This window comes from Pseudophryne corroboree, chromosome 3 (genome assembly GCF_028390025.1).
Source record: "Pseudophryne corroboree isolate aPseCor3 chromosome 3, aPseCor3.hap2, whole genome shotgun sequence".
Taxonomy (NCBI): Eukaryota; Metazoa; Chordata; class Amphibia; order Anura; family Myobatrachidae; genus Pseudophryne; species Pseudophryne corroboree.
This window is the reverse complement of record NC_086446.1, coordinates 523,030,820-523,053,210: the sequence shown is the minus strand read 5'-3', so window position 1 is coordinate 523,053,210 and position 22,391 is coordinate 523,030,820. Positions and strand designations below refer to the sequence as shown.

General features: G+C 45.9%; 1 protein-coding gene across 1 annotated transcript in view; it reads right to left on the bottom strand.

Moving 5' to 3' along the window:
• Nucleotides 1-588: 588 nt before the first annotated feature.
• FSCN2 (fascin actin-bundling protein 2, retinal) overlaps nt 589-22,391 on the bottom strand; it is a 103,865-nt gene continuing 82,062 nt past the window's right edge. The window contains exon 5 of the mRNA XM_063961121.1: nt 589-2,327. Within this exon, the coding sequence (XP_063817191.1) occupies nt 2,122-2,327 (206 nt within the window). The 3' untranslated portion in view covers nt 589-2,121. The remainder of the gene's footprint in view (nt 2,328-22,391) is intronic.

The window sequence follows — 22,391 nt, the reverse complement described above, 5'->3', positions numbered from 1 at the left end:
CGGGCGCGCGGACACGCGCCGCTCCTGGAGCTCCAGCGGCGGCCGGCGGGGAGGCAGGGAGCCGGGGACCGCACTGGAAGGTCCACCACAGCTCAACCGTGCCGCGCAATGGGTCAGCAGGGGTAGCAGTCAATGCAGCACACACTCAGGGGCCAGCTGGCAGGGAGCAGGATCCACGGGTTGGGGAAAACGGATGATTTTTCAGGATTTTTTGTGGAGAGCTAAGGCTGCACGCAGCTACTCCATACCGATCCAAGCCACGCCCCCCTTCACTTTTTTTTTAGTACTGACACACTGGAATACATATGGGAGACTGGCAGATGTTATGTCGGCTGTCACTATACAGACAGCAGCATCACCTCAGATGGAAACCCAGCTGGGATTCAGCGACGCTCACCACAGGTTATATTCCCACTTGGGTGGTGGCATGGACCCACCACCCAAGTGGGAATACGAGGCTTCGGTCAGGATTGCGACCGCCGGCATTTCACTGGCTGTCGGGATTCCGGCGTCGGTCTCCTGAACGCCAGGATCCCAAAAGCTGGTATATTAACTGCATCCCAACAGAAAACACACAAAAGAATACTATTGTTTTCTATGGTAATTTTAATTTTTTTTAATGTATACTTATTCCCTAGGCTTTATATGTCAATACTTAATGAAGAAGAGGATTAAAATGAAAAATAAAAACCTTGTATTATAAACAGCTTTAGTACACACAACATCATGATGATTGTAGAGCTCCAACGGCTGCTGACAGTATTGCATGAGTAATGCTCTGATCCACCAACTAAGAAACAAAGTGTCCATGGAAAATAGATTACAATGTTGGTAAAAACAGTATGGACTTGTGTTCTAAACCATCTGGAGCACCATAGATTGCTCAAGTCTTCCCCAAAAGCTGGAAAGCCACAGAATGCCTAAGGCTGGTATTCCTTACCAGCTGGAGAGCCACTGGTTACCTAAGTCTGGTCTTCGTCATAAGCTGGACAGCCACAGGTTACCTAAGTCTGGTCTTCCTCACCAGCTCGAGAGCCACTGGTTGCCTACGTCTGGTCACCAGCTGGAGAGCCACTGGTTACCTAAGTCTGGTCTTCCTCATCAGCTGGAGAGCCACTGGTTACCTAAGTCTGGTCTTCCTCATCAGCTGGAGAGCCACAGATTGCCTAAAATTTTACATACATGATTTCCTCAAATTCATATACATTCTACTATTGGTGGCGTGTACAAATGACTTGAAACCCTCTACATAACAGCCAATCTTACTGCCATTTTCTATTGCAGTTGACCAAATTTTAGCAATTTTCTTAGCGGCTGTTATGCCTTTTTCAGGTATACTGCCTGTGTGCAGGAGCGCTTAGGCAAAGATAAGCCCTTTTGCAGATTATGTCATAATTGTTTGCACCACTTCCTGCTCTAACATGGCCAGTATCTCCCAGAAAAACCTCTGTACTTTTGTTATTTCACATTATGTATAAATCAGATCTAGCTTGTGTCCTATCCTATGCCTTTATATAAAAGGGATGAATACACTTTTGATGGTCAACAAATTCATCTTTATTAATTGTGTGAATGAATGCAGCTGCAACTCTTTTAAAAATGGTATAAAAAAAGCACCCACCCCATTTTCCAGCAACAAAAGGGGTGCACCTATTCCAACCTGTGTGCTTTGCATGCAGTTTCTGACCAGGGCACTGGTCGGGGTACAGCTGCGTTGCTGACCACACTGCATATTAAGGGTGTAACTTAGATAAACTGCAAAATACGCATATGTTTCCATCTGTATATTATGTCCACTTAGATTGTATGTTTAGAACACAATCTCAGACATATATGCTAATAATTTCAACTATACTAAATATAATATAATGATACTTATATAATTACATGCATTTCCCATAATCCTAGTAGGACATTGCTTGTAGACGGTCATTGTGTCCATGACAGACTACCTCTGATCTCATTATAGAACTCTGAACCCCATGTGAGAAGCTCATTGTCTCACTGCTCACCTCTCTATGCTTCTTTTGGGGAAACATATCTTGCTTTGTCAGTCCTTTAAGCTCTCCGTCAAAGCAAATCATCTAATGTCTTCTACACCTAAAATGTGCTGGGTGTGAATTAGTATTCCCAGAGAGTTGCATTGTTCACAGACTCTGCATCTGCTTTCAGGGTGCCTGCCTGGTCCCCCCGTAGATATCGGCCATTTTTACCCTTGATGGCCACACGGTTGTATTCCCGGAACTCAAAGAAGAAGTCTTCTGACATGTCTCCATCTGTACAAATGGTGCCATTGCTTGAGATGTACCAGAACTTCCCACCCTGACCTAGGAAGAGAAGAACATTTAGGATTACAGTCTAGAATTTATATGTAGTATCTATACATAAAGGGTTGGTTTTAGTGTAGGGCAGAGAGCATATCAGGCCTGGGGTCCCACAACCAGAACGTCATTATCAATATACCTATATTTAAAGAGGGTTTATTTTTAAGTGGCATTATAGGCAGCCTGATGTGTTAACAACTTTTAATGTATCCTTGAACTCTTTATTTCTACCTGTTTATGAAGAATTTGAAACCAACCACCACTCTCACCATCTGTCTTGTGTTGCCAAATGAACAATTTTACGGCTTTTTATCGCTCTCCAAACTCTTGTTAAATCTCCCCCTATGTTAGTTTATTATTTAACATATTATATCTCTATATATTTGTCATACATTCATGTTTGTTAAATGGACTGTATTTGGGAGAGAGGTTTTCCTCTGTTCACTTTGTACACTTTGAAGAGCTTAGACACTGGGCAAGCAATAATACCAACAGAATACAACATTTTACAGATTGAGTCTCCCATATCCAAAATTTCAAAATACAAAAATTTTTGAGCACAACTGAGATAGTGACACCTTTCTTTTCTGATGATTCAGTATACACAAACTTTGTTTAATGCACAAAATTATAAAATAAATTGTATAAAGAGTTCGGGTGTTAATGGTATAGCCAAACTTTTCCCAGAGGGCTGCAGAGTTTTTGCCCTTTACGCCAGCGGATATGGCATCCAGACACTTGAGTTCATGTACCTGCCTGGATCTATATGGTGAAGTTTTTCTGCTCCTCCATGCTTTCTAAGGGGGAAATTTTATTTTCCCGATAATTTGCCAGGTGTAGCAAGGTGGTAGCCTTGGGCTTTAACACCCGGGGCTATTCAGTTGGAGACACTTTTTCTTGCCCGGTAAATTACTCTTTTAACAGGAGTTAACCCATAGAATGTCTGATAAGTTACTGGACTTATGTGTTGACATGGTCATGGCACGCAAAAAGATATTACCCAATAAATAGCCTGTTTTCATGTGCTGTAACTGTGCTCTAACTGCAGCCTACGGACAGCCTTAGAGGCAAATTGAATAGCCCCACTGCTTCACTTAACCCACAGCAAATTACCATGGCTATTTTACTTCCCTCCTTCGCATCAGAGGACTCGCAAATCCGATATGGCTGCCACAACCGGAGATCAGATGTCACACGTCTTTTGCACTGGATCTGGCATCCACAGCCACAGATCCTCCTATCACTTATTCTGTTTTAGTGCAAGCTATTACAGACACGTATGGTTGTTTTTGTAATTTGTCATGCAATTTCATGATATTTGTTTATTCACTCTCTTAATGTGTTATTTGTTTATCTTACTGGTTAACTGTGGTGGTTTAGAAGCTCCTAACACAAGTATTTTGTTTTGTGTGTTTCTCTTTCTATTTTTCTCTCCAGAAGTTACTTTTTTTTTTGCAATTGGGCTAGAGGCTTGTTGTCCCTGGCCTAATATGTTTTGGGTTTTGTTTTGTTCTCATTTTATGATTATTCTTTTTTATACAAATATGATTATGTCTTGTGTGTCCTGATTTCCTCCCTTTTTCTCCCATGTTGGTGGTCATTCCGAGTTGTTTGCTCGCTAGCAGTTTTTAGCAGCCGTGCAAACGCTATGCCTCCGCCCACTGGGAGTGTATTTTAGCTTAGCAGAAGTGCGAACGAAAGGATCGCAGAGCGGCTACAAAATAATTTTGTGCAGTTTCAGAGTAGCTTCAGACCTACTCAGTGCTTGCGATCACTTCAAACTATTCAGTTCCTGTTTTGATGTCATGAACACGCCCTGCGTTCGCCCAGCCACGCCTGGGTTTTTCCTGGCACGCCTGCGTTTTTTCGAACACTCCCTGAAAACGGTCAGTTGACACCCAGAAACGCCCTCTTCCTGTCAATCACTCTGCGGCCAGCAGTGCGACTGAAAAGCTTCGCTAGACCTTGTGTGAAACGACATCGTTCGTTGCAATAGTACGAAGCGTGTGCGCATTGCGCCACATACGCATGTACAGAAGTGTAATTTTTTTGCCTGATCGCTGCGCAGCGAACGAATGCAGCTAGCGATCAACTCGGAATGACCCCCGTTGTGTCAGACAGGTGAATCTAGGCCATGGTCCTTTGTTTCTGCTATGTATACTTATAACTGTTTTATACTCTGCCTATACCTTTTTTCCCTTTTACCCATGTGAATGGCTTCTTTAAAGATTTGCTCATGGAAAATTGGAGGCATTGCTTAACCAGTAAAATGGAAGCGAGTGTTTACCTATCTTAAAAAAAACCTGCAGATTTATGTGGCTTTATTGCAGGAAACACATCTCACTCAGCTTAATATGTGTAATACAGTTTTTCGGGCTTCTGCCTCCTTCACCTCTAAAACTAAGGTGTTGTGATTCTCCTGAACAAACATCTTCCCCATACGACTCACTCCTCTATTTCTGACGCGGTATGTAATTGATGAGGTATTCATCTAATCAGTTCTCTATGTGATATGTACTGTACAGTATATGCCCCAAATATAATTGTCCTTTTTTTTCTTCTCTCTTACGTCCTAGAGGATACTGGGGACTCCGTAAGGACCATGGGGTATAGACGGGCTCCGCAGGAGACATGGGCACTCTAAGACTTTAGATGGGTGTGAACTGGCTCCTCCCTCTATGCCCCTCCTCCAGACCTCACTTAGATCCTGTGCCCAGAGGAGACTGGATGCACTGCAGGGGAGCTCTACTGAGTTTCTCTGAAAAGATTTTTGTTAGGTTTTTTATTTTCAAGGAGCACTGTTGGCAACAGGCTCCCTGCTTCGGGGGACTGAGGGGAGAGAAGCAGTCCCACTTTCTTGGACTAATGGGCTCTGCTTCTTAGGCTACTGGACACCATTAGCTCCAGAGGGTCGGAACACAAGTGTCGTCCTTGCTGTTCGTCCCAGAGCCGCGCCGCCGTCCTCCTCACAGAGCCGGAAGATAGAAGCCGGGTAAGTGTAAGAAGTAAGAAGACTTCAAAGGCGGCAGAAGACTTCAGATCTTCATGAGGTACCGCGCAGCGGTCGCGCTGCGCGCCATTGCTCCTACAACACACACAGGCACAGCAAGGGTGCAGGGCGCAGCGGGGGTGCCCTGGGCAGCAATTTTCACCTCAAATAAGTCTGGCACAGTTATATAGATACTGCAGAGGCAGTATATAATAAATCCCCTGCCAGTTTAAAGAAAAAGAGCGGGACCGAAGCCCGCCGTCGAGGGGGCGGAGCTTGATCCTCCAGCACTAACCAGCGCCATTTTCTCCACAGCAAGCTGCAGAGAAGCTGCTCCCGGACTCTCCCCTGCTGAACAAGTAACAGGGGGCAAAAACGAAGGGGGGGCACATTTATTTGGTGCTAAATTGTGTAGATATAGCGCTTTACAGGCTGGGACTTTGTTTCAGTGTCTAGTGGCGCTGGGTGTGTGCTGGCACACTCTCTGTCTCTCCAAAGGGCCTTATTGTGGGTCTGTCCCCATATTCGGATATTCCAGTGTGTGTGGAGGTGTCAGTACGTGTGTGTCGACATGTCTGAAGCGGAAGGCTCGTCTAGGGAAGATGCAGAGCAGATGGTGGTGGTGTCTCCGTCGGCACAGCCGACGCCTGATTGGTTGGACATGTGGAATGTGTTAAATGCTAATGTGTCTCTATTACATAAGAGATTGGACAAAGCAGAGTCCAAGGACAAAGCAGGGAGTCAATCAATGGCTTTGGCTGTGTCACAAGACCCTTCAGGGTGCCATAAACGTCCCTTCTCCCAGATAGCAGACACTGATACCGACACGGATTCTGAATCCAGTGTCGACTATGATGATGCGAGGTTGCACCCAAGAATGGACAAGAGTGTTCAATATATGATTATTGCAATAAAAGATGTTTTGCATATCACAGAGGACCCCTCTGTCCCTGACACGAGGGTCTGCATGTTTAAGGAAAAATGCAAATGTGACCAACGCTCTACTTATACGGATATTATGAGGGTGGCAGCAGTACGTGAGTGAGGCTAAACCCAAAAGCCTCCAGAAGGTTAATAAATGACGTTTATCAAGGTTACACAACTGCGCCTGTGTGCAAAAATGTTATGGATATTGTGTTGAAAGAACAAAGGGAGAAGGAAAATAGTACGAATAATAAATTATAGTTTATTAGCATAAGTATTGTAAAGTCAAAATTTGCATAATGCAACTAAGTGGGGCAGAAAAAGAGAAAAAATATTAATAAAAATAAAAATTCGTATGCCACGATTAAATGTCAAATAAAAATTGACCTACCTTAGAAAGGCAGAGACAATACAGACCACCATGACAGGACCTTTTGGTCGCATAAGTTCAGAAAGGGTCGGGGCTCTTCCTTCCTCGCCAGAGGAAAAGGTAGAGGGAAAAGAACACCAGCTACAGCTAGTTCCCAGGAACAAAAATCCTCCCCGGCCTCTAAAAAATTCACCGCATCACGCTGGGGCTCCGCTGCGGGAGTCCGCACCGGTGGGGGCACGTCTTCGTCTCTTCAGCCAGGTCTGGGTTCAGTCGGATTTGGACCCTTGGGTGGTCGAAATTGTATCCCAAGGCTACAAACTGGAGTTCGAAGATGTGCCTCCACACCGATTTTTCAAATCGGCCTTGCCAGCTTCTCCCTCAGAGAGGAAAATAGTTTCAGCTGCCATACAAAAGCTGTGTCAACAGCAGGTGATTATCAAGGTTCCCCTAGGGCAACAGGGGAAAGGGTTTTATTCAACCCTATTTGTGGTCCCGAAGCCGGATGGCTCGGTCAGACCAATTCTGAATCTAAAATCCCTAGACCTATATTTGAAAAGGTTCAAATTCAAGATGGAATCTCTCCAGGCAGTGATCTCCAGCCTGGAAGGGGGGGATTTTATGGTGTCACTAGACATAAAGGATGCATGCCTTCATGTCCCCATATATCCTCCTCATCAGACGTACCTGAGATTCGCTGTACAGGATTGTCATTACCAGTTTCAGACGTTGCAGTTTGGGCTTTCCACGGCCCCGAGAATTTTCACCAAGGTAATGGCGGAAATTATGGTGCTCCTGCGCAAGCAGGGGGTCACAATTATCCCATACTTGGACGATCTCCTGATAAAGGCAAGATCAAGAGATCAGTTACTAAAAAGCGTCTCTCTCTCCCTGAGAGTACTACAACAACACGGCTGGATTCTAAATCTACCAAAGTCGCAGTTGGTTCCGACAACTCAACTGTCATTTTTGGGCATGGTTCTGGACACAGAAAAAAAGAGGGTTTTTCTCCCAATGGGAAAAGTCCAGGAACTCCAGAGCATGGTCAAGGACCTGCTGAAACCAAAAAGAGTGTCAGTTCATCAATGCACTCGAGTATTGGGAAAGATGGTGGCGGCCTACGAGGCCATTCCGTTCGGCAGGTTTCATGCAAGAACTTTTCAGTGGGACCTTCTGGACAAGTGGTCAGGGTCCCATCTACAGATGCATCGGAGGATAAGCCTGTCCCCCAGGGCCAGGGTCTCTCTACTGTGGTGGCTCCAGAGTGCTCACCTTCTAGAGGGTCGCAGGTTCGGCATTCAAGATTGGGTTCTTGTGACCACAGACGTGAGCCTCCGAGGATGGGGAGCAGTCACACAAGGCAGAAATTTTCAGGGAATATGGTCAAGCCAGGAGGCTTGTCTACACATCAATGTGCTGGAAATAAGAGCCATATACAACGGCCTGCAACAGGCGGAGAGTCTTCTTCGCAACCTACCCGTTCTGATCCAATCAGACAACGTCACAGCCGTGGCGCATGTAAACCGTCAGGGCGGGACAAGGAGCAGAGCAGCAATGGCAGAAGCCACCAGGATTCTTCGATGGGCGGAAAATCATGTAAGCGCTCTGTCAGCGGTCTTCATTCCGGGAGTAGACAACTGGGAAGCAGACTTCCTCAGCAGACACGATCTCCATCCAGGGGAGTGGGGACTTCATCAAGAGGTCTTTGCAGAAGTAACAAGTCGTTGGGGACTTCCTCAAATAGACATGATGACGTCACGCCTCAACAGAAAGCTTTGGACGTATTGTTCCAGGTCAAGGGACCCTCAGGCAGTGGCGGCGGATGCCCTGGTGACACCTTGGGTGTTTCAGACGGTCTATGTGTTCCCTCCACTTCCGCTTATCTCAAAAATACTGAGAATCATAAGACGAACAAGAGTGCAGATAATACTCGTTGTTCCAGATTGGCCTCGAAGGGACTGTATTCTGATCTTCAGGAAATGATCACAGAAGATCCGTGGCCTCTTCCTCTCAGGGAGGACCTGTTACAACAGGGGCCCTGTGTGTTCCAAGACTTACCGCGGTTACGTTTGACGGCATGGCGGTTGAACACCAAATCCTAGCTAGGAAGGGTATTCCGGGGGAAGTCATCCCTACTCTAATCAAAGCTAGGAAGAAGGTAACGGCGAAGCATTATCACCATATCTGGAGGAAATATGTGTCTTGGTGTGAAGCCAAGAATGCTCCTACGGAAGATGTTCAGCTGGGTCGTTTTCTCCATTTTCTACAGACAGGAGTGGATATGGGCCTAAAGTTAGGCTCCATTAAGGTGCAGATTTCGGCCTTATCTATATTCTTTCAGAAGGAATTGGCTTCTCTCCCAGAAGTCCAGACTTTTGTAAAGGGAGTGCTGCACATCCAACATCCTTTTGTGCCCCCAGTGGCACCGTGGGACTTTAACGTGGTGTTACAATTCCTTAAATCACACTGGTTTGAACCTCTTCAAACAGTTGAATTTAAATTTCTCACTTGGAAGGTGGTCATGTTGTTGGCCTTCGCATCTGCAAGGCGGGTGTCCGAATTGGCGGCTTTGTCTCACAAGAGCCCCTATCTGATTTTCCATGTGGATCGAGCAGAATTAAGAACTCGCCCTCAATTTCTGCCTAAGGTGGTTTCGTCATTTCATATGAACCAACCTATTGTGGTGCCTGTGGCTACGGGGGACTGGGAGGATTCCAAGTCCCTGGATGTAGTCAGGGCCTTAAAAATTTATGTAGCCAGGATGGCTAGGGTTAGGAAAACAGAGGCACTGTTTGTCCTGTATGCAGCCAACAAGGACGGCGCTCCTGCTTCTAAACAGACTATTGCTCGCTGGATCTGTAACACGATTCAGCAGGCTCATTCTATGGCGGGACTGCCGTTACCAAATTCGGTAAAGGCCCATTCCACTAGGAAGGTGCGCTCTTCTTGGGCAGCTGCCCGAGGCGTCTCGGCATTACAGCTTTGCCGAGCAGCTACTTGGTCGGGTTCAAACACTTTTGCAAAATTCTACAAGTTTGATACCCTGGCTAAGGAGGACCTCGTGTTTGCTCAATCGGTGCTGCAGAGTCATCCGCACTCTCCCGCCCGGTCTGGAGCTTTGGTATAATCCCCATGGTCCTTACGGAGTCCCCAGCATCCTCTAGGACGTAAGAGAAAATAAGATTTTAAACCTACCGGTAAATATTTTTCTCCTAGTCCGTAGAGGATGCTGGGCGCCCGTCCCAGTGCGGACTATTTCTGCAAGGCTTGTATATAGTTGTTGCTTACATAAGGGTTATGTTACAGTTGAGATCAGTCTCTGGCTGATGCTGTTTTGTTCATGCTGTTAACTGGTTTAGTATATACCATGTTGTACGGTGTGTATGGTGTGGGCTGGTGTGTATCTCACCCTTAGATTAACAAAAATCCTTTCCTCGTACTGTCCGTCTCCTCTGGGCACAGTTCTATAACTGAGGTCTGGAGGAGGGGCATAGAGGGAGGAGCCAGTTCACACCCATCTAAAGTCTTAGAGTGCCCATGGCTCCTGCAGAGCCCGTCTATACCCCATGGTCCTTACGGAGTCCCCAGCATCCTCTACGGACTAGGAGAAAAAGATTTACCGGTAGGTTTAAAATCTTATTTTTTCAGCGTTTGTTGGCTAAATTATCTACACTGGCATCATCTGAGCTGATTGTTGGCGGGGAATTAGTTTGGACAAGCAAATACCCTGGGCATACAAAGTATGTCCCACTTAGTTTTGGTGTTCCTTTTTTTGCTCAACAACTCAACCTCTCTGATGTTTGGAGAGTTCAAGACCCAATTGATCACAAGTTTACGCGCCTTTTTGCTGGACATGGTACTTTATATCATATAGATTACTTATTGTCTATTACCTTGTTTCTCCGTTTAGCTCAACTGGTTATAGAACTGATTTGTATTTCAAATCATGCCTTGGTGTGGTTTTCTCTAAATCTTGGTACTGACCATGGATCCTATCGCCAAATGGCACTTGCCCACAAAGCTAACTCTGTGCAATTTAGAAATATGGGGGGTCATTCCGAGTTGTTCGCTCGCAAGCGGATTTTAGCAGATTTGCTCATGCTAAGCCGCCGCCTACTGGGAGTGAATTGCGAACGATGTATTCGCAATATTGCGATTACACACCTCGTAGCAGTTTTTGAGTAGCTCCAGACTTACTCGGCTTCTGCGATCAGTTCAGTGCTTGTCGTTCCTGGTTTGACGTCACAAACACACCCAGCGTTCGCCCAGACACTCCTCCGTTTCTCCAGCCACTCCCGCGTTTTTCCCAGAAACGGTAGCGTTTTTTCACACACTCCCATAAAACGGCCAGTTTCCGCCCAGAAACACCCACTTCCTGTCAATCACACTCCGATCGCCAGAACGAAGAAAAAGCGTAAAAATCCTAACTGCATAGCAAATTTACTTGGCGCAGTCGCAGTGCGGACATTGCGCATGCGCATTAAGCGGAAAATCGCTACGATGCGAAGATGTTTACCGAGAGCGAACAACTCGGAATGACCCCCATGGTGCAGTCCGCTTGGCAGGCTTACCTTCATGATAATATGAACCATGCGCATCAGAATGCACTATTGTATTAGCAGACACCCAGAGTAGTAATCCGTGGAGAGAGAATTTCTTATGTGAAGCAGCCCATCAAGCCTTCAAAACATTGCCTAGTCCCTCTGCTAAAGAACACTACCTCCTAAAAAGTTAGTGCTTGAAAATGTGCTATCCTAAATAGGTGACTGTTTTGCTTTCCAACATAATTATCGTTTAGCTTTCCAACATAATTATTTTCATTCCCATGGTAATAAAAGAGGATGGTTACTCACTAATTTACTTAGGTGTATTCAGTTCCCTACGATTAACATCCACAACATAGATACACACATTGTCCCCACCTTCAAAGAAATTCAAAACAACTCCATCAGCAAAGAAGGTCATGTTGAGGGAGATAATGTGAATGCTGGCCACTATTGTGACACATTGAGTTGGTTGTGGAGGTCAATTCTTCAGAAATGACCTGGGTTGCTACGAACAACCTTCGTATTGCGTTGTCAGTTCACACAGCCAACCAAATATGTGAGTTGTTACGGTGCTACAATTGGGAGTGACCTGACCATCCTCCCTACAGCCCTGACCTGGCACAGAGTGATTTCCATCTCTTTGGACTATTGAAGAAGCACCTGGGTGGAAGGCGATTCGTAACCGATGGTGAAGTTCACCAAGTCGACATGTCCTGGCTTCAATCGCTTGACATCGATTTGTTCTAACCCAGGATAGATACCTTGGTGTATCATTGGAACAAATGCATAGACAAGTATAGGGAACATGTGGAAAAATAATCTGTACCAAGGCTAAACTATTGATTATACATATTTGTATGAGTTAAATACATTTACGCAATGAGAGTTCTTGTTACCTTATTTATTGAAACATCCCCTCCCCCACCTGTAATTCCCTGAAAACCTCTGACAGTTTTCGAGTTCATTCTGGGAAGCAGATTACTGACATCTGTAGATCATTTTATGCACAGTTTTATGCAGCTGATTATATTGATTTGGACAGGAAACAAGACTTTTGGGAGGGCTTATCCCTTCCACGGGTCCCTCCTCAGCAATCCACTTATTTAATTGGCCCCATTTCCCATGAGGAAATCACTAAAGTAATTAAGTTCCTGAAAATTTTTAAGGCTCCTGGGCAAGATGGATTTTCTAGGGAATACTACAAAAACTTCCTCTCCAGGATTGGAGACACGCTGCGTATAATTCTATTCTTGAAAATAAAACGGCTACACTTTTTTAAAAATTCGGTCACGCTTAAGGTTCTTCCAAAACCAGGTCGAGAGCCTGACTTACCGGGATCCTATAAACTATTTTTCCTTTTGAAATCTAGACTACAGAATCCTCACAAAAATTATGGCTAATAGACCTAAATGAATCCCCCCGTCGGTGATCCATCCTGATTAGACCAGAGTTGTGTGGGGCCGCCATTCTGTAGCTAATCTCCGTAAGGTTCTTACTATTCCACAATGGCTAGAGTCACCTGGGAACTCAGGTAACACAGTTTTGTTATCCCTAGATGCTGAGAAGGCCTTCAACCTAGTCACCCGAGACCATCTCTCCAATAGGCTCTGGGTCCGTTTGTGTTGCCAGGTGACTTGATTCATACCCTACGTCAGTGGTTCCCAAACTTTTTTTTTAAATCACGGCACCCTAGGGTATCAGAATTTTTTTCACGGCACCCCTAGGTCAAAAGTTTCTTGGTGAGAAATTCAGGAAAAAATATTAAAATTAAGTAAATTGTATTTATATGTCATCCTTGTGTTCAGTTATGTGGTGAGGGACAGGATTCGCTTCTGTTTGTCCACATATTTTGTTTATTGAAAATCACTGGTTTTGCCTATTACAATGACTATAAATAATTTGAATTAGTCCTACACCTCTTGTAAGTACCCCAAAGCACCCCAGGATGTCACGGCACCCAGGCAAGTTTCACTTCAATTATATCCAAAATGTAATATCTTTTAGATACTGCAGCTGGTGTCTGCTTCCCCTGTCTATCCTTGGCAGGGTAGCAGTTCTTAAAAGTACTATTATTCCAAATTCTCCTACATTATACAAATGTTACTATAAGTCTCTCTAAAAAATATTGTTCTCTGTTCTAAATTTCAATTGCATCATAGCCATGGTGGTTTGGGGATACCCAACTTAGCCGATTTCATTAAAGGGTGATTCTCCGAAAGTGAACATAAAGTCCCGTGCATCACACGCATTTAATTTTTTTTCCTTTTAAACTAGTCTGTTAAGAAATTGTTGTTATACCCTTCCGATGCATAACCTTGTGTTGGGCTGCTCCTCCATCCTCCTGCCATCAGGCTACCTCCCGCTTGCTTGCACCTCATGTCATCTGATTGTTGGTTCTTCAGAGCAGGGCCCTCTTTCCTCTTGTTATCTAAGCCCTCTTCTCGACACATTTCACTTGCAGCTCTCTCCTATTCAGCGACCATCTTTACCCGCTTTTTCTCCTGCTGGTAAAGGCTCATCTCTATCTATGGCCACCAGACCCAAGTAGTACGCTGATCACTCCCTTGCTACTTACATCTTAGCTGTATTATGTTCTGAGAATTGTGGAGCTCTTTGTTACCTGTACTCTATTTTTGTTATTTATTTACTGTAATGCTGTTATGTCTCCCTGTACTGTCCTTTGCACGGCACTGCGAAACACATGTGGCGCATTATAAATAAAATGTAATAATAATATGAAAACTTAATTGCTTAGTAGCACTGCCTTACCCTATAAATTGTGTCGCTGTCCCGTGCATCACGGAGAATCGCCCTAAAGCAGTCATTTTTTACATACATTATAGGGATGCAGTCAAAATACCGACAAGGTCAATATACTGACATGGTCAAAATACTGACATTAAAAATGTCAACACGGTCAAAATACCGACATTAAAAATGTCGATAGGTCAAAAAATCGACATGACTTATTCATTATTTTTCTTTACATTGAAACCGACTCGTTCATACTTTACCATCCCAGTGGACCCAAAGGGGGAATATAATAGTGTGCCGAGCGCAGCGAGGCAACGTGCCTGAAGCATGGCGAGCGCTGCGGTACACTTATAAAGTGTCCATGTTGACCTATGTCGACGTACACACCAAATAAAACTTGAAAAACTTGTGTCAACTTTTTAACCTGTCGACATTTTAAATGTCGGCATTTTGACCGTGTCAACATTTTAAATGTCGTTATTTTTACCTTGTCGTTTTCTTTGACCATTGGTCAATTGTAGTTGGTATTTTGAGCTTCGGGATTTTGATTGGAGGCAAATCATACTGATCCCACATTATAGAATGGTTTTATGGGCAAAGCTCTTTTACTAACCAGGACTTAGAAGTTAGAACTAGCTATGTTTGCTTCTCTCTCTGCACATTGGCCCTCATTCCGAGTTGTTTGCTCGTTCTTTTCCTTCGCATCGGTGCGATTTTCCGCTAACTGCGCATGCGCAATGTTCGCACTGCGGCTGCGCCAAGTAAATTTGCTAAGAAGTTTGGTATTTTACTCACGGCATTACAAGGTTTTTTTTTCTCGTTCTGCTGATCGTTGTGTGATTGACAGGAAGTGGGTGTTTCTGGGCGGAAACTGGCCGTTTTATGGGAGTGTGTGAAAAAACGCTGCCGTTTCTGGGAAAAACTCGGGAGTGGCTGGAGAAACGGGGGGGTGTCTGGGCGAACGCTGGGTGTGTTTGTGACGTCAAACCAGGAACGACAAGCACTGAACTGATCGCACTGGAAGAGTAAGTCTCGAGCTACTCAGAAACTGCAAAGTAAAATCTTTTCGCAATATTGCGAATACTTCGTTCGCAATTCAGCTAAGCTAAGATTCACTCCCAGAAGGCGGCGGCTTAGCGTGTGCATTGCTGCGAAAAGCGGCTAGCGAGCGAACAACTCGGAATGAGGGCCATTGTTCCATATTTACCACTCCTCCCTCCCATCTGGACTGATGGACAATATTTTGCTTCAAGATACCTACCTTATGTGGCTTGCTATAAACAGAAAACGTAATTGCTCCACCTAGATCCAGATGTACCATTTTTGGGGTAATGTTTCTTTTTAGCAAGGCCCAGACAATGGCAAATTTCAAGTGTTTTGATCCAGTTTGGCATGTGTTTTCTTTTCAAGAACTCAAAGAAAAATAAGATATACTGAATGGTCATTTCTTTATTTACAGGCTGACATTTTAGCTCTTACACTTCCTTCATGCTCCCTGGTGACATAGATGGGATGCAGTTACAATGCTGGCAGTTGGGATCCCTGCGGTCAGGATACCGACGCCGCAATCCCGACACCTAACAATGCCAACACACGCAATCCCAACCATCAGGCTCTATTCCCACTCATGGGTGTCCACGGCATCCATAGAGTGGGAATAGAACCTGCGGCGAGCCACCGAGCTCGCAAGCCCACACACTGGACAATATTGATGGCCAATTATAGCCTACACACTGGATGATATCGATGGGCAATTTGGATGATAGGAGAGTACAGACATCGATATCGTCCAAATTGACTGGCATCGTTCATCGTTGTAGCATACACACTGATATATATGAACGATATAATTTATATCTTTCAAGATATCGCCCAGTGTGTAGGCCACAAGAGGTGCATGTTAAAGTCCTTCATGGAGTTTATGTTTCCCTGGGTTGAGGAAAAATCAGGACACTGTCACATTTCTTCGCTAACACTTTCAAAATTTATTGGTATACAGTAAAGTATGCAACTTATGGGGTAAAGTTATGTTCTTTATGAACTATTTGTTTTCTCTGCATTCAGTAATAGACCCCCTGGCTTTATTATATTCTAATTATGAGAATGGATCACTGGGACTGAATAAAGGTGCTATTTTACCCCTGCTAACTGCCATTATCACTCTAGCAAAACTGGTGATCCTAATTAATTGTATGGTTCATGCTCCTCCTTTAATTCTGTAAAGCGGCTTCTTCAAATGTTATACTATGATAGGACAGCCTCTTTACATTTATTGAGAATGGAGCAATTACATTTTATAAAAATTATACTCATGGATGCAAACTTAGTACAGTTAGTGCAGATCGCAAGGTGAAAGTCACCTTGCGATACCGATTCGATCCCGATGCGCGGTCCCGCCAGGTCGGCATCGCAAGAAAAGATAGACTGTGCAGGCAAGTCAATCCTTGCTAGATCAGTGTACTATCTAGTTCAGAGGTTCTCAAACTCGGTCCTCGGGGGCCCACACAGTGCATGTTTTGCAGGTCTCCTCACAGAATCACAAGTGACATAATTAGCTCCACCTGTGGACCTTTTAAAATGTGTCAGTGAGTAATTAATACACCTGTGCACCTGCTGGGTTACCTGCAAAACATGCACTGTGTGGGCTCCCGAGGACCGAGTTTGAGAACCTCTGATCTAGTTCATCTCACATGTCAATGACATCTCACATAAGTCAAAATCTCACATAAGCCAAAATCGTAAGCACACATAGTCCATATCTCAAAAAAAAGTTGGTCAAAAATAAGATTTTAAACCTACCGGTAAATCTTTTTCTCCTAGTCCGTAGAGGATGCTGGGGACTCCGTAAGGACCATGAGGTATAGACGGGCTCCGCAGGAGATACAGGCACTCTAAAGAACTTTTAGTATGGGTGTGCACTGGCTCCTCCCTCTATGCCCCTCCTCCAGAACTCAGTTAGAGAAACTGTGCCCAAAGGAGATGGACAATATGAGGAAAGGATTTTGTAAATCTAAGGGCAAGATTTATACCAGCCCACACCAATCATACCATATAACTTAGAATATACGCAACCAGTTAACAGTATGAACGAAAAAAACAGTATCAGTCAAAGACCGATTCCAACTGTAACATAACCCTTATGTAAGCAACAACTATATACAAGTCTTGCAGATTTAGTCCGCACTGGGACGGGCGCCTAGCATCCTCTACGGACTAGGAGAAAAAGATTTACCGGTAGGTTTAAAATCTTATTTTCTCTTACGTCCTAGAGGATGCTGGGGACTCCGTAAGGACCATGGGGTTTATACCAAAGTTCCAAACCGGGCGGGAGAGTGCGGATGACTCTGCAGCACCGATTGAGCAAACGCAAGGTCCTCATCAGCCAGGGTATCAAACTTGTAGAATTTTGCAAAAGTGTTTGAACCCGACCAAGTAGCAGCTCGGCACAACTGCAATGCCGAGACGCCTCGGGCAGCCGCCCAAGAAGAGCCCACCTTCCTAGTGGAATGGGCCTTTACCGAATTTGGTACCGGCAATCCAGCCGTAGAATGAGCCTGCTGAATCGTGTTACAGATCCAGCGAGCAATAGTCTGTTTAGAAGCAGGCGCGCCAATCTTGTTGGCTGCATACAGGACAAACAGAGCCTCTGATTTCCTAACCCTAGCCTTCCTGGCTACGTAGATTTTTAAGGCCCTGACCACATCCAGAGACTTGGAATCCTCCAAGTCACCCGTAGCCACAGGCACCACAATAGGTTGGTTCAAATGAAAAGAAGAGACCACCTTAGGCAGAAATTGAGGACGAGTCCTCAATTCTGCTCTATCCACATGAAAAATCAAGAAGGGGCTCTTGAGAGACAAGACCGCCAACTCCGACACCCGCCGTGCAGATGCCAAGGCTAATAACATAACCACCTTCCAGGTGAGAAATTTTAATTCCACCGTTTGAAGAGGTTCAAACCAGTGTGATTGAAGGAACTGTAACACCACGTTAAGGTCCCATGGTGCCACTGGTGGCACAAAAGGAGGCTGGATGTGCAGCACTCCCTTCACGAAAGTTTGGACTTCAGGGAGAGAAGCCAATTTCTTTTGAAAAAATATAGATAGGGCCGAAATCTGTACCTTAATGGAGCCTAATTTTAGGCCCTTCCCGTCTGTAGGAAGTGGAGAAAACGGCCCAGATGGAAACCTTCCGTAGGAGCATTCTTGGTTTCACACCAAGATACATACTTCCTCCAAATACGGTGATAATGCTTCGCCATTACCTCCTTCCTAGCCTTTAACAGAGTAGGGATAACTTCCTCCGGAATACCTCTCTCTGCTAGGATTCGGTGTTCAACCGCCATGCCGTCAAACACAACCGCGGTAAGTCTTGGAACATGCAAGGCCCCTGCTGTAACAGGTCCTCCCGGAGAGGAAGAAGCCACGGATCTTCTGTGAGTATTTCCTGAAGATCCGAATACCAGGCCCTTCGAGGCCAATGTGGAACCACGAGTATTGCTTGTACTCTGTTTCGTCTTATGATTCTCAACACTTTTGAGATGAGAGGTAGAGGAGGGAACACATAGACCGACTGAAACACCCATGGTGTCACTAGGGCGTCTACCGCTACTGCCTGAGGATCCCTTGACCTGGCACAATACCTCCGACTTTTTTTGATGAGGCGTGACGCCATCATGTCTATTTGAGGAAGTCCCCAAAGACTTGCTATCTCTGCAAAGACCTCTTGATGAAGTTCCCACTCTCCTGGATGCTGAGGAAGTCTGCTTCCCAGTTGTCCACTCCCGGTATGAAGACTGCTGACAGAACGCTTACGTGATTTTCTGCCCAGCGCAGAATTCTGGTGGCTTCCGCCATCACCACTCTGCTCCTTGTCCCGCCTTGGTGGTTTACATGAGGCACTGCTGTGATGTTGTCTGATTGGATCAGCACCGGTAGGTCGCGAAGAAGATACTCCGCTTGTCGTAGGCCGTTGTATATGGCCCTCAATTCCAGTACGTTGATGTGTAGACAAGCCTCCTGGCTTGACCATATCCCCTGAAAATTTCTTCCTTTTGAGACTGGTCCCCATCCTCGGAGGCTCGCGTCCGTGGTCACCAGAACCCAGTCTTGAATGCCGAACCTGCGACCCTCTAGAAGGTGAGCACTCTGCAGCCACCACAGGAGAGACACCCTGGCCCTGGGGGACAGGCTTATCTTTTGATGAAGGTGTAGATGGGACCCCGACCATTTGTCGAGAAGGTCCCACTGAAAAGTCCTCGCATGGAACCTGCCGAAGGGAATGGCCTCGTAGCCTTCCACCATTATTCCCAGAACTCGAGTGCATTGATGAACAGACACTCTTTTTGGTTTTAGCAGGTCCCTGACCATGTTCTGGATGTCCTGGGCTTTTTCTAGTGGTAGAAAAACCCTCTTCTGTTCCGTGTCCAGAATCATGCCTAGGAATGATAGTCGAGTGGGTGGAAGCAACTGTGACTTTGGCAGATTGAGAATCCAACCGTGTTGATGTAACACTCTCAGGGAGAGTGACACGCTTTTCAGCAATTGATCCCTTGATCTCGCCTTTATCAGGAGATCGTCCAAGTACGGGATAATTGTGACACCCTGCTTGCGCAGGAGCACCATCATTTCCGCCATTACCTTGGTGAAAATCCTCGGGGCCGTGGAAAGCCCAAATGGCAACGTCTGAAACTGGTAATGACAGTCCTGTACCACAAAACGCAGGTATTCCTGATGAAGAGGAAATATGGGGACATGAAGGTAGGCATCCTTCACGTCCAGCGACACCATAAAATCCCCTGCTTCCAGACTGGATATCACAGTCCGGAGTGATTTCATCTTGAATTTGAACTTTTTCAAGTATAGGTTTAGTGATTTTAGATTCAAAATTGGTCTGACCGAACCATCCGGCTTCGGGACCACAAACATTGTTGAATAGTACCCTTTGCCCTGTTGGCCTAGGGGAACCTTGACAATCACTTGCTGTTGACACAGCTTTTGAATTGCATCTAATACCACTTCCCTCTCCGGGGAAGAGGTTGGCAAGGCCGACTTGAGAAATCGGCGAGGGGGGCACTTCTTCGAACTCCAGTTTGTAACCTTGGGATACAATTTCCAACGCCCAAGGATCCACGCCTGATAGGACCCAGACCTGGCTGAAGAGTCGAAGACGTGCCCCCACCGGTGCAGACTCCCTCCGTGGAGCCCCAGCGTCACGCGGTGGATTTAGCAGAAGCCGGGGAGGACTTCTGCTCCTGGGAACTAGCCGAAGCAGGTGTTCTCTTACCTCTACCCTTACCTCTGGAGAGGAAAGAGGAGCCCCGACCTCTTCTGGACTTATGCGACCGAAAGGACTGCATCTGATATTGTGGGGTTTTCTTTTGCTGTGGGGGAACAAAAGGCAAAAAAGTAGATTTACCCGCGGTAGCTGTGGAAACCAGGTCCGCGAGACCATCCCCAAACAAAACTTCACCCGTGTAAGGTAAAACCTCCATATGCTTTTTTGAGTCGGCATCACCCGACCATTGGCGGGTCAACAGAGCTCGCCTTGCCGAAACTGCCATGGCGTTGGCTCTGGAGCCAAGCAGTCCCACGTCTCTTTGAGCGTCTCTCATATACAAGACTGCGTCCTTAATGTGGCCCAAAGTCAGGACAACGGTATCCTTGTCCAGGGTATCCATGTCAGCCAACAAGATATCTGTCCATGCTGCAACAGCGCTACAGACCCATGCCGATGCTATTGCTGGTCTGAGTAAAGCCCCTGTATGTGCATAAATAGACTTTAAGGTAGTCTCCTGTCTACGATCCGCAGGATCCTTAAGGGCCGCGGTATCAGGAGACGGTAGCGCCACCTTCTTGGACAGACGCGTTAATGCCTTGTCCACCCTGGGCGAGGATTCCCAACGTACCCTGTCCTTTGCAGGGAAAGGATACGCCATAAGGATCCTCTTGGGAATCTGCAGTTTTTTGTCTGGAGTTTCCCAAGCTTTTTCAAATAATTTGTTCAGTTCATGAGATGGAGGAAACGTTACCTCAGGTTTCTTCCCCTTAAACATATGTACCCTCGTGTCAGGAACAGAGGGGTCATCTGTAATATGCAAAACAACTTTTATTGCCATAATCATATAATGAATACTTTTGGCCACCTTAGGGTGCAACCTTGCCTCATCTTAGTCGACACTGGAGTCAGAATCCGTGTCGGTATCAGTGTCTACTATTTGTGATAAGGGACGCTTTTGAGACCCTGACGGGCCCTGTGACCCAGCCACATCCGCGGATTGACTCCCTGCTGTTTCCTTGGACTCAGCTTTGTCCATTCTCTTATGTAATAAGGTCACATTAGCATTTGAAATATTCCACATATCATACCAATCATGAGTCGGCGTTGCCGACGGAGACACCACAATCATCTGCTCCACCTCCTCCTTGGATGAGCCTTCCGCTTCAGACATGTCGACACACGCATACCGACACCCTCACACACACACAGGGATATATCTATAAGGGGACAGTTTCCCAACAAGGCCCTTTGGAGAGACAGAGAGAGAGTATGCCAGCACACACCCAGTGCCAACTGACACTGGAAACACTCCCAGATATAGCGCTTTTATATTAAGTCAATCGTGTAATACACTCACTGCGCCAAAATGTGCCCCCCCCCCCTCTTTTTCAGCCCTGTATCACCGTTCTGCAGGGGAGAGTCCGGGGAGACAGCTTCTCTTCAGCACACTGTGGAGAAAATGGCGCTGGTTAGTGCTGTGCAACCAAGCTCCGCCCCTTCTAGTGGCGGGCTTCGGTCCCGCTCAAATTCACAATCAATGGCGGGGGATGAACATATTCACTGACTCCGCAGCCCATATGTATCTAACATGCCAAAAATAGAAGTATATATTGAATAGTATAGAAGTATATATAGAAGTATATATATAGAAGTATATATTGCTGCCCAGGGCGCCCCCCCCTGTGCCCTGCACCCATCAGTGCGTTACCGCTGCGCGCTTACCTCAGCGAAGATCTGAAGTCTTCTGTCGCCTTAGAAGTCTTCTTTCTTCTTATACTCACCCGGCTTCTATCTTCCGGCTCTGCGAGGAGGACGGCGGCGCGGCACTGAGACGAACGGCAGGGGGAGACCTGCGTTCCGATCCCTCTGGAGCTAATGGTGTCCAGTAGCCTAAGAAGCAGAGCCTATCATTTAAGTAGGTCTGCTTCTCTCTCCTCAGTCCCACGATGCAGGGAGCCTGTTGCCAGCAGTGCTCCCTGAAAATAAAAAACCTAACAAAATTCTTTTATCAGAGAAACTCAGTAGAGCTCCCCTGTAGAGCACCCTTTCTCCTCTGGGCACAGAATCTAACTGAGGTCTGGAGGAGGGGTATAGAGGGAGGAGCCAGTGCACATCCATACTAAAAGTTCTTTAGAGTCCCATATCTCCTGCGGAGCCCGTCTATACCCCATGGTCCTTACGGAGTCCCCAGCATCCTGTAGGAC